The sequence below is a fragment of the Oncorhynchus clarkii genome, chromosome 17 (assembly GCF_045791955.1).
Source record: "Oncorhynchus clarkii lewisi isolate Uvic-CL-2024 chromosome 17, UVic_Ocla_1.0, whole genome shotgun sequence".
Classification (NCBI taxonomy): Eukaryota; Metazoa; Chordata; class Actinopteri; order Salmoniformes; family Salmonidae; genus Oncorhynchus; species Oncorhynchus clarkii.
In genome coordinates this window covers 60937429-60950152 of record NC_092163.1, presented here as the reverse complement: position 1 = coordinate 60950152, position 12724 = coordinate 60937429, and the positions used below count along the sequence as shown (strand labels likewise).

General features: G+C 44.3%; 1 protein-coding gene across 9 annotated transcripts in view; it reads left to right on the top strand.

Moving 5' to 3' along the window:
• Positions 1-12724, top strand: part of LOC139371215 (membrane-associated guanylate kinase, WW and PDZ domain-containing protein 1-like) — a 173765-nt gene that overhangs the window by 69597 nt on the left and 91444 nt on the right. For 8 of the 9 annotated variants that reach the window (XM_071111409.1, XM_071111408.1, XM_071111407.1 and 5 more), the window contains exon 2: positions 5950-6066. In XM_071111409.1, coding sequence (XP_070967510.1) covers positions 5950-6066 — 117 coding nt within the window. Of the gene's footprint in view, positions 1-3106; positions 3274-5949; positions 6067-12724 lie in introns of all 9 variants that reach the window. The other variant, XM_071111412.1, reaches the window with a different exon arrangement.

Below are 12724 nucleotides of genomic sequence, written 5' to 3'. Positions count from 1 at the left end.
TGTTGTCATGCTTCTGCACAGACTGTTCTGTCCTCCTATAATGTAGTGATGCCAATGGACTGTTCCTCCCAGCTGAGATACATACTCTGAAAGATGCTGGCTGCCCTTGTCGTCTAGCAGTAGGCTAATTATTTAGCCTAGTGGTTAGTGCGTTGGACTAGTAACCGAAAGGTTGCAAGATCGAATCCCCGAGCTGACAAGGTACAAATCCGTCATTCTGCCCCTGAACAAGGCAGTTAACCCACTGTTCCTAGGCCGTCATTGAAAGCAGCAGTCACAAAGAAGTAGAGGGGAACAGTGATTACATGGGTAAAGTGACTAGGCGACAGGATAGATAATAAACAGTAACAACAGCATATGTGATTAATAAAAGTGTTAGTAGAAAAAGGGTCAATGCAGATAGTCCAGGTAGCTGTTGGTTAGCTATTTAACTAATTGCCAGTATCATGGCTTGGGGGTAGAAGCTGTTCAGGGTCCTGTTGGTTCCAGACTTGGTTCACCGGTACGCTTGCCGTGCCGTAGCAGAGAGAACTGTCTATGACTTGGGTGGCTGGAGTTTTTTTTTTTAAATGGTGCTTTCCTCTGACACCACCTGGTCCTGGATGGCAGGGAGCTCAGGCCCAGTGATGAATTGGGCCGTTAGCATTATCCTCTGTAGTGCCTTGCGTTGGAGGGCCAAGCAGTTGTCATACCAAGGGGTGATGCAGCCAGTCAAGATGCTCTCAATGGTGAAGCTGTAGAACTTTTTGAAGATCTGAGGTCACATGCAAATCTTTTTAGCTTCCTGAGGTGGAATAGGGTTGCTGTCCTGTCACCACACTGCCAGGTCTCTGATCTCCTCCCTGATGCCTGTCTCATCGTCGTCGGTGATCAGGCCTACCACAGTGGCGTTGTCAGCAAACTTAATGATGGTTTTGGAGTTGTGCACAGCTACGCAGTCATGGGTGAACAGGGAGAAGAGGAGGGGACAAAGCACACACCCATGAGGGGCCCCTGTGATGATGGTCATTGTGTCAGATGTGTTGTTACATATCCTCACCACTTGGGGGTGGCTCGACTGGAATTCCAGGATCCAGTTTCAGAGGGAGTTGTTTAATTCCAGGGTCCTTAGCTTAGTGATGAGCTTGGAGGGCGCTATGGTGTTAAATGTTGAGCATTTTCACGTAGGTGTTCCAGGTGTGAAAGGGCAGTGTGGAGTGCAATAGAGATTGCGTCATCTGTGGATCTGTTGGGGCGGTATGTGAATTGGAGTGGGTCCAGGGTGTCTGTTATGATGTTGTTGATGTGAGCCATGCCTTGCAAAGTATTTAATGGCTACAGATGTGAGTGCTATGGGGCGGTAGTCATTTAGACAGGTTACCTTGGCATTCTTGGACACAGGCACTATGATGGTCTACTTGAAACATGTTGGTATTACAGACTGGGTCAGGGAGAGGTTGAAAATGTCAGGGAAGACACTAGCCAGCTGGTCAGCGCATGCACGCGTTCTGCTAATCCATCTTAATGTTAACCTGTTTAAAGGTTTTACTCACATCGTTTATGGAGTGCGTGATCACACAGTTGTCTGGAACACCTTGTTCTTTCATGCATGATTCAGTGTTGCTAGCCTCGCAGCGAGCATAGAAGGTATTTAGCTCATCCGGTTGGCTCACGTCACTGGACGACTCACAGCTGGGTTTCCCTTTGTAATCTGTGATAGTTTGCAAGCCCTGCCACATTCGAATAGCCTCCGAACCGGTGTAGGAGGATTCAATCTTAGTACTGTATTGATGCTATGCCTGTTTGATGGTTCATTGGAGGGCATAGCGGGATTTTGCTCCTTGATAGCGGAAGCTCTAGCCTTTAGCTCATTGCGCATGTTGCCTTTAATCCATGTATTCTGGTTGGGATATGTACTTACGTACTTACGTACGGTCACTGTGGGGACGATGTCGTCGATGCAGTTATTAATGAAGCCGGTGACTGATGTGGTACATTCCTCAAAGCCATCGGATGAATCCTGGAACATATTCCAGTCTGTGGTAGCAAAACAGTTCTGGAGCTTAGCATCTGCTTCATCAGACCACTTCCGTATTGAGCGCATCACTGGTACTTCCTGTTTGAGTTTTTGCTTGTAGGCAGGAATCAGGAAGATGGTTATGGTCAGATTTGCCAGGGAGAGCTTTATGTGTGGAATAAAGGTGATCTAGATTTTTTTCTTGCCTTTACTTGCACAGGTTGACATGCTGGTAGAAATGAGATAAAACTGATTTCAGTTCAAGTAGTTCAAATGATTAACTCAAGGAGATGTTGCTACCTCTCATCTCACATGGGGCTATCTGTGGTCAATGACTCATTGAGGTGTGTGTGTGTGTTCCGTGCACACAATATATTGAGTGGGTATCTGTTTGTCTGTTTTACTGTTTGATATAATCTCCAGTCAGCACTTAGTGTTTGCACACCACAGTGCACTGAGTGCTGCAGCAAGATGTATGGATGACCCTTCTGTGGGCTTTTGGCATGATTTTAAGTGATATTCCTTTTCTTGTAAAGTAGGTAACAATTAGCAAATCAAACTTCAGTCTAAAGGGCCTGTGTCATCACAAGCATTCAGTCCTGTCTTGTTATATATCCTGATGCTTAGTCACTTTACCCATGCCTACATGTACATACTGTATCTACCTCAACTACCACTTATCCCTGCACATTGACGTGGTATTGCTACTCCTTGTATATAGCTTATTTCTTGTGTGTTTTATTTATCATGTCTTTTTTAAAAATGTTTTATTTAACTCTGTATTGTTGGGAAACTGCTTGTGAGCAAGCTGTTTACTGTAATGTATACACCTGTTGTATTTTGCGCATGTGACATACATTTGATTGGATTTTTATTGGATTTTTTAAAGAATGTATTTACTCTAAAGGATCTTTTCCATCAAATTAGACTGTCGGTCCCCTCCTACGAGAGGACAGGAGATGCAGAATTCAATGAGTTGTTATGTAATGGCTACTGGAGGTTACTGGAGGCAGTGATTCACCAGACAGATCACCATTTTTAAGTCTTGTCATACTGCAGCACTACTGGATTACTCAATATTCTATCTTTAATCTGCCCACTGTTTCACAGTAACTCCCCTTCTGCCTTGTCCACCTTTACCCCTCGAGCCTCCGCTCCTCTCCTTCCTAGCCCCGGTATGTCTCCTGTTGATTAGATCTTGGAAGGCTGATGGTGGTGATTTGCCTCCATGGTGGGGGTCTGCCATCGAGGTCAGACTGCTTCTGGGACTTTCCAGGGTATGTGTGACTCTTCATTGGTCTGAATAATGGCTGGCAAACTGTTTAGGGATCAAGACATTAAGTTTGAACCCCATGAAGAGTAGCTGCTACTTTAGCAGTTGCTAATGGGGATCCTAATAAAATACTAAATACTAAGACACAATGACATGCCTGGATGGGAGAGGGGAATGACCAAAGCCAGAATGTACTCCTATAGAAGGCTTATGACACACACACACACACCTACCTACCTACCTACCTACCTACCTACCTACCTACCTACCTACCTACCTACCTACCTACCTACCTACCTGTAGGAGGTTTTCAAATGGTGAGAATGTTATCATTCATGCAGAGACAAATCTCAAAGCAATTCCAGTGGATGGCCTCAAATGCCAGAGGATGGAAAGGAACAGAATGAGTTTGAGGGATGGCCATTAACTTTCCACTGTGGAGGAGGCACTGTTGACAGGTCTCTGTCTGGTCTGGCACAGTGGGAGTGGAGATCCAGTGAGGAAGTCCTCACATGACTGGATGACTGAGAGCATTGCACTACACATAGAACTGTGTACTAGTATGCCTGCTCTAGCAAGGCTAGCTGCCCCAATCATCTTATTAGAGGCCTCTGGCTTTATTTACCAGCAGAGTAGTCCTACACAGTGGTGCACACACACACTGTTTCCATGACAACACAATCTGGTGCTTTTAATTCGCCAGCACTGTTTGCCCGAGTTGGCTGAAACCTGGCTCAGAGATTGTGGTTTGAATGTATATGTCAATCACACACAGGGGTGTTATATCATACAGATTACAGAAGCACTGAAATATTATAATTTTTGTTCATTTTTGGTCATTGAGCTCAATGGATCATTATTTTTATTTTTATTTTTTTTATTTCACCTTTATTTAACCAGGTAGGCAAGTTGAGAACAAGTTCTCATTTACAATTGTGACCTGGCCAAGATAAAGCAAAGCAGTTCGACACATACAACAACACAGAGTTATACATGGAGTAAAACAAACATACAGTCGAAAAATAAGTCTATATACAATGTGAGCAAGTGAGGTGAGATAAGGGAGGTAAAGGCAAAAAAAGGCCATGGTGGCGAAGTAAATACAATATAGCAAGTAAAAACAATGGAATGGTTGATTTGCAGTGGAAGAATGTGCAAAGTAGAGATAGAATAATGGGGTGCAAAGGAGCTAAATAAATAAATAGGGGGAGAGGTAGTTGTTTGGGCTAAATTCTAGATGGGCTATGTACAGGTGCAGTAATCTGTGAGCTGCTCTGACAGCTGGTGCTTAAAGCTAGTGAGGGAGATAAGTGTTTCAAATTTAAGAGATTTTTGTAGTTCGTTCCAGTCATTGGCAGCAGAGAACTGGAAGTAGAGGGGGCCAAAGGAAGAATTGGTTTTGGGGGTGACCAGAGAGATATACCTGCTGGAGCGCGTGCTACAGGTGGGTTCTGCTATGGTGACCAGCGAGCTGAGATAAGGGGGAACTTTACCTAGCAGGGTCTTGTAGATGACCTGGAGCCAGTGGGTTTGGCTAAGAGTATGAAGCGAGAGCCAACCAACGAGAGCGTACAGGTCGCAGTGGTGGATAGTATATGGGGTTTTGGTGACAAAACGGATGGCACTGTGATAGACTGCATCCAATTTATTGAGTAGGGTATTGGATGCTATTTTGGAAATGACATCGCCGAAGTCGAGGATTGGTAGGATGGTCATTATTGCACCACCCTGTACATTAATGCACTCTAGAAAACGTGGGTCCATTGCAAAATTACTGGCATGTAAATGGTGATACAATCCTAGCATATACTGTATGTTAGTATGTGTGTAATAAACTTATTTCTTAGAGAGTAGTCTGGCTCTGTAAATGTTGTGTGAAAATGACCCTGCATGTGAGAATGTGCTGACTGGCATTGATGTACCGTGGGCTCTCCCAGTCAGTGTGATGTGTCAACAGGAAAGCGTTTGGCTCCTCTCTCTGCCACTAGCACTGTGTTAGCAGCTACCAGTTAGCTTTTCCCACTGTGTGTCTGAGAGACAGATGGCATAGCTGTGGGAGGGGGCTGAGCCACCAGGCAGCACTGTCACTACAGGACTGACTGTCTACAGTCTGGGAGAGAGAGAGAGCTAGCCAGGTACCCCTCCAAGTGACAAGGGAAGGTTTGCAGAGGAGGGAGGGAGGGAGGGAGGGAGAACTGAGTCTCTCAGTTAAATTATGCCTATTCATGTCCGACTGGTGTGTTTCTATCAATGACTGTATATATGAATAGACAAAGCCATAGATCACATTCTTTCCTATGTAAAGACTCAATAGCGCATTGAAGCCAAATGAAGTAGGTTAAGATGGCATTTCATGGAGACATAACTTGCTTAGTTTGAGCTGCTCCACAAAAATGTACCACAAAGATTGCAGTTTTTCCATTCACTATAATGAGGGTTCCTGTTTTCTGCTAACAATGTCTGCAGTACCGCGGTCGGCCTTGACCCTCCGTGGCTTCAATGAGAGGGGCAGTCGTTCTCCCCTGCTTTCTATGGATGTAATGAAATGGACTGTGAGAGTGGTGTGCACACGAAATGCAAGGCAGCCATGTTTGGATTTGCTGTTATATACAGTCGGGGCCGTCCATGTTGTGTTGTGATGTAGTTAACACATGTCTTCCTTTTGTCTGGCTGCCTACAGGAACCAAGCTAAATAAGGACCTGAAGCACTATCTGAGCCAGCGCTTCCAGAAGTCCTCCCCGGACCACGAACTGCAGCAGACCATTCGAGACAACCTCTACCGCCATGCTGTGCCTTGTGAGTAGCACACAACCTTTTAAGTTCTGTTTTCTACTCCTCCTCATCGTCATCTTCTTCCTCCTAATCTTTGTGTTATTGGATTAATGTCTTATGTTTACTGTGCTGGTTTGGTTTGTAGCTCTGCAAGGACTCTGTGCTGTTTAGTGAAGCTTCACGCTGGACATAGGTGGTCTCATGTTCCCGTATGTCTCTGTGTCATCTGAATGGTCAAATGGGTTGTCAGGTTCTAAGGGAGCTTCTTGCCCCTCAGAGATACAGATACTCAGAATACTATGCGAGTCGTGAGCACTGGATAACACACAGACGGGAGGAGATGGCTTCCTCCTCCCACTGATGAGTGGAACCAGATGACCATGAAGCCCATGCTCTCAATCCTCTTTATCCAGTCAATCAGACAGATATTTACCTTTCCCAGTACTATTTGATTAGAGTGACAAGGTCCAGCGCCATCCATGGTTGATATTCCTGGGGGCTTTTGCTCAATCAATATTCACAGTGATTAAACAAACTACATCTTGATCAGAACCTCACGCCCATCTTCACTCCTATTTCTTCTCAGAGTGTACAGTATATTACATGATGTCCAAGGATTTGGACCTGTTTTCTGTGGATATTCCCTCCTCTCCTCTCTGTGGCCAGAGAGATAGATGCCTCGCCTGTTCTCCCCATTCCCATTTGGATCCTAAATCTAGCTGTGTGGACCAATCCCTGTGCAGCAGCTTTGATTATCATCCTTCTGATGTTGGAGATGGAATTCCCTGGTGTTAATGTGTTAGCCATGACAGACAGACGGACAGAAAAGGAAGAGCAATCAACTGGTGAGACCAGGAGACTGTGCAGTCATACACATAACATAGGGGAATAGAATGGGTTATTTTTAGCATATAGATGTGTAGTAGTCAGCGACTGCCATTTGGCATTTATGTATGGGATGACATTCCTTGTTTATTTGTTATACCAAACATACAGTATTTTATTTATTGGCTAGATTCGTTTAGTCCCCTCACCCAACCCACAATTCAATGTGTCTACTACATTATCAAGGCCTTGAGTAGTATGGCATTTCAACACTGTTAATTATATTCCTCTCCTTCAATGCCTTGTTATCCAAGCATGTTTTCTAAAGCCCCAGATACATCCTTTAATGTGTGCATTGAGAGGCCTGATTGGCCTCTAGCCTACTCCAGACAGGGCTTTTTCCTAATGATTCTCATCATTGGATTTTCAATTAGTTTATTCATGACCCTCTCACGCAAATTGCTGTCTGTATTCCAGGGGCTTTTTCCTCAGGACTTTATTGGAATTACCCAGTGTGCCATATGTCAGCCAGACAGGCCTGGATTGTGCTAGTCTGGTCATAATGGACGTTTTAATTACCAAAGGCCTAGCTCTTCTCTCCTGACTCCGACTCCCATTGACATCCTGATAAATGGTATTATGGTTAACCAAGGAAGGAAACATACCACCGAAGGTGTACAATATGATATGCAGTAATAACAATACATGTATTAATTGGATTCATTTCTTACAAATAGACTGTGGAGAGAGAGAGGAGGTGAAAGGGCACCAGGACTGGTTATGTTTTCGGCCGTGGTTTGGTTTCTCCCCTTGCCCTTCCAGGCCCTTGTGACTGGAGGTCAGTGTGTGGTGGTATAGATGTGTCTTTGGGTCAGCTAGGGCGTGTGTGAGGAGGCTGTGATTAATGGACAGAAAGCAACTGGAGGTGACAGATGGAGGAGTGTGCTATACTACTGACTGGGGAAATCCTCCTCAAGCCTCCCCTCTCTGGTGCTCAAACCATGCAGTTCAAACTCCCCTTCTCTTATACACACACACATCTCCGAGACTATGCTTGACTCCACTCTTTCATCATTCATATAATCAGAGTTTGTCTGTGACGTTATTGTTGCCTGTCCTCAGTGCCTAGTAGACAGGAATTGACCCGGCCAACCGGCTCTCCCTGCCTGCCCTTCTACAGATTCTATAGACAATTGTTGCTGGATGGGGAATATCAGCTACAGCATAGACAAGCAGCGTAATGCCTCTGGCTCCTTCTTCTGCCTTTCCTCCTGTCACACTGTTGACTTCTCACACTAGCCTCACTACAGTCCATCTCCAACTACCACAGTCCACTACTATCTCTCTCTCCTCTCTCTCCCTTTTTCTCTCTCTTCTGTCTCCCTCTGCTACCCTCTTTTCCCTCTCCAATCTTCCGGCGTTGGTCGATTTCCCTGCGGTCACCTCACCCTCTCTGCATTCCTGCTCTACATTCCCAATCTTCTTTTCGCTGCTGTAGCTGCTGCTCCCTCTTCTCCGCCGTTGTTTTCCTCTCGTCGCTGTGATGGTCTTGGCAGCAGCAGAGCTCTCCTCTGTGTTTGTGTCTCAGTCTGCCTGCCTGCCCTGCATAGAGAGATCAACAGGATCCTTGCTGCAGTCTGTGGGCTACCGCTCTACCTCTCTCTTCCTCTCTCCCTCGCTCTGCATCAAGGCAAGTGGGCTTTGATTTGTCTGCTGTTGCTGCTATTCTTTTTTGTATGTGTGATGTATTGCCATGCTGGAGCATGGTGGATGGCTTGTGTATAGGTCGGGGTTGGAGAGGGGGTTGGACAGAAGCAAAGAGGGACGATGGAGATCGGCAGACATGCAAGCAGGCTCAGCTACATCTAGCACACAGGCACAGATGGGGGACCACTAGTAGCCCTTTTTCTCTGCCTAATTCTATCCTGCATGGTTTGTATGTGGCGCAGTAGGACTTTGTCTTGTGCTTCTCACAGGCAGAAAACTGTCCTCTCTCTTTAATGTGTCAGCTTGCGTAAGTGTTTGTCTGTCTGTGCATATGTGTACAATCATTTCACTACACTTGCAATAACCTCTGCTAACATGTGTATGTGACCAATAAAATTTGATTTGATGTTTCTGTTTGTGCCCGAAAGCTATTGGATGATGGTAGAGTAGATGTGTGGTGAATGAGTGTATCTGCAGATTCTCCTAGCATCAGCTCTAGATGCCACCTGAACAATGGAGCACAGAGCAGAGTATTCTCTCTGCATTGCAGATTACAGAAAGGGAGCTTCACATTGTAAACCATTAGATGGGTATTTAGGCAGGGAGGTGTTATTGGTGTTCTCTAGTTTCATCTTTACCCTGTTCTTTCCCTTGTATGGTTGTTTCCTTCAGGCTGGAGGATGGTGCGGTCTGTAGCATGTCGTACTGTTCACTGTGTCTAAGCATTAGCTGGGGGTGAGCAGGGAAACGCTCAGTGCTGTGTAGCCACTGTGTCTGTAGACACAGACTGACATAGTCAAGCATCAGTTGGGCTGAGGGAAAACAACCAGGTATGTGGTGTGTAGCTGCGTTGTTGAAAACCTACAGACCGTTTCTTTGTCTAGGCTATGCTGATGGTGTGTATATGTGTGTGCATGTCTACAGGTACATGGTTTTGGGTAGTTGGTATTTGTATATCTGGTCCACCAGTCTGACTGACACCTGTAAGGGCTGCAAGGCGTGTGTGTGTGATGTTAAGAGATTTTTATGATGGTTTGTATATGTATGTACCTATTAATACTGATACCTACTCATGTAAAATACTCGTGCATTTTAGCACTGTCAAAGCAGAGCTTAAACAATTCATTACAGAACATTTTTGTTTTATTCAACCAGTAGTCATCATCTTACCCCACCCCAAAGAAGACAAGATGAGAGCGCACATGTATAGTCAAAGGACACTCAAATGTGAACCAGTTTTTCTGGTTCTATGCTTAGGTATGTCCTCCTCACACCTTGTGACACACACCTTAATAATGGCGCTGGGGGGAATAGCAGCCGTTTTAAGGGCTCCTGACCATTTGTGTCCGTTTTTTTGTACATGATATTTCCGACATCATTTCCTACAGTGCCTTGCAAAGGTATTCACCCCCCTTGGCGTTTATCTTATTTTTTTGCATTTTAACCTGTAATTTAAATATATTTTTATTTGGATTTCATGTAGTGGACAAACACAAAATCGTCCAAATTGATGAAGTGAAATAAAACATTTAAAAAAATAATAATAACGGAAAAGGGGTGCGTGCTTATGTATTCACTCCCTTTGCTATGAAGCCCCTAGATAAGATCTGGTGCAACCAAATACCGTCAGAAGTCACATAATTCATTAAATAAAGTCCACCTGTGTGCAATCTAAGTATCACATGATCTCAGTATATATACACCTGTTCTGAAAGGTACTAGAGTCTGCAACACCACTAAGCAAGGGGCACCACCAAGCACTATGAAGACCAAGGAGCTCTCCAAACAGGTCAGGTACAAAGTTGTGGAGAAGTACAGATCGGGGTTGGGTTATAAAACAATATCAGAAACTTTGAACATCCCACGGAGCACCATTAAATCCATTATTAAATAATTGAAAGAATATGGTACCATGACAAACCTGCCAATAGAGGGCCAGCAAAACTCACGGACCAGGCAAGGAGGGCATTAATCGGAGAGGCAACAAAGAGACCCAAAGATAACCCTGAAGGAGCTGCAAGGCTCCACAGGGGAGATTGGAGTATCTGTCCATGGGACCACTTTAAGCCGTACACTCCACAGAGCTGGGCTTTACGGAAGAATGGCCAGAAAAAAGACATTGCTTAATAAAGAAAAAAAATAAGCAAACACGTTTGGTGTTCACCAAAAGGCATGTGGGAGACTCCCCATACATAGAAGAAGGTACGCTGGTCAGATGAGACTAAAATTGAGCTTTTTGGTCATCAAGGAAAACACTATGTCTGGCGCAAACCCAACACCTCTCATCACCCCGAGAACAATATCCCCACAATGATGGCAGCATCATGCTGTGGGGATGTTTTTCATTGGCATGGACTGGGAAACTGGTCAGAATTGAAGGAATGATGGATGGCACCTATTACAGGGAAATTCTTGAGTGAAACCTGTTTCAGTCTTCAAGAGATTTGATACTGGGATGAAGGTTCACCTTCCAGCAGGACAATAACACTAAGCATACTGCTAAAGCAACACTCGAGTGGTTTAAAGGGAAACATTTAACTTCTTGCGTCGAGCAATCCCGTATCCGGGAGCGTAATCATAGCCTCAAGCTCATTAGCATAACGCAACGTTAACTATTCATGAAAATCGCAAATGAAATTAAATAAATATATTGGCTCACAAGCTTAGCCTTTTGTTAACAACACTGTCATCTCAGATTTTCAAAATATGCTTTTCAACCATAGCTACACAAGCATTTGTGTTAGAGTATTGATAGCTAGCATAGCATTAAGCCTAGCATTCAGCAGGCAACATTTTCACAAAAACAAGAAAAGCATTCAAATAAAATCATTTAGATTACGCAATAATTGCAACGGAGGACACCAAGCGAGCACCTGGTAAATGTAGTCTCTTATGGTCAATCTTCCAATGATATGCCTACAAATACATCACAATGCTGCAGACACCTTGGGGAAACGACAGAAAGTGTAGGCTCATTCCTTGCGCATTCACAGCCATATAAGGAGACATTGGAACACAGCACCTTCAAAATCTGGGGCATTTCCTGTTTGAAATTTAATCTTGGTTTTGCCTGTAGCATCAGTTCTGTGGCACTCACAGATAACATCTTTGCAGTTTTGGAAACGTCAGAGTGTTTTCTTTCCAAAGCTGTCAATTATATGCATAGTCGAGCATCTTTTCGTGACAAAATGTCTTGTTTAAAACGGGAACGTTTTTTTATCCAAAAATTAAGAGCGCCCCCTATATCGAAGAAGTTAAATGTCCTGGAATGGCCTAGTCAAAGCCCAAATCTCAATCCAATTGATAATCTGTGGTATGACTTAAAGACTGCTGTACACCAGTAGAACCCATCCAACTTGAAGGAGAAGAAGCAGTTTTGCCTTGAAGAATGGGCAAAAATCCCAGTGGCTAGATGTGCCAAGTTTATAGAGACATACCCCAAGATACTTGCAGCTGTAATTGCTGCAAAAGGTGGCTCTACAAAGTATTGACTTTGGGGGGGGGTGGGTGAGTAGTTATGCACGCTCAAGTTTTCTGTTTTCTTTTGTCTTGTTTCTTGTTTGTTTCACAATAAAAAATATTTTGCATCAAATGATACAAACCAACCAAAAATCGATTTTAATTCCAGGTTGTAAGGCAACAAAATAGGAAAATGCCAACGGGGGTGAATACTTTCGCAAGCCACTGTATGACTGAAAAGAGCTTCTGGACATCAGAACAGCAATCACTAACTTCGATTTGGATTGGTACTTCAATGAGTCAGAGGTGGAAGACATTCTGTTCATCCTGGACCAGGCCCAAATCCCCGACACTCGAAGAAGGAAGAGGCGTCGTTATAGAGCCCGGCAGGACTACGTCGGCGAGTGGATAAACCACCTCTACCTTCCGTTCCTTTGGCAAACATGCAGTCACTGAAGACTAAACTTGCTGAGCTAAGTTTGAGACTATCCTATCAACGTGATCCGAAGAACTGTCATATCCTATGTTTCTCCGAATCATGACATGTAAAATCATAAATCAAACTGTTTTTATATACATTGGCAGGACAGAATGGCAGCATCGGGCAAACTCTTAACACTGCTGCACAAGCTCTAATATTAAGAAAGTCTCAAGGTTCTGCTCGCCTTAGAATACGCTGTAGAATAAGCTG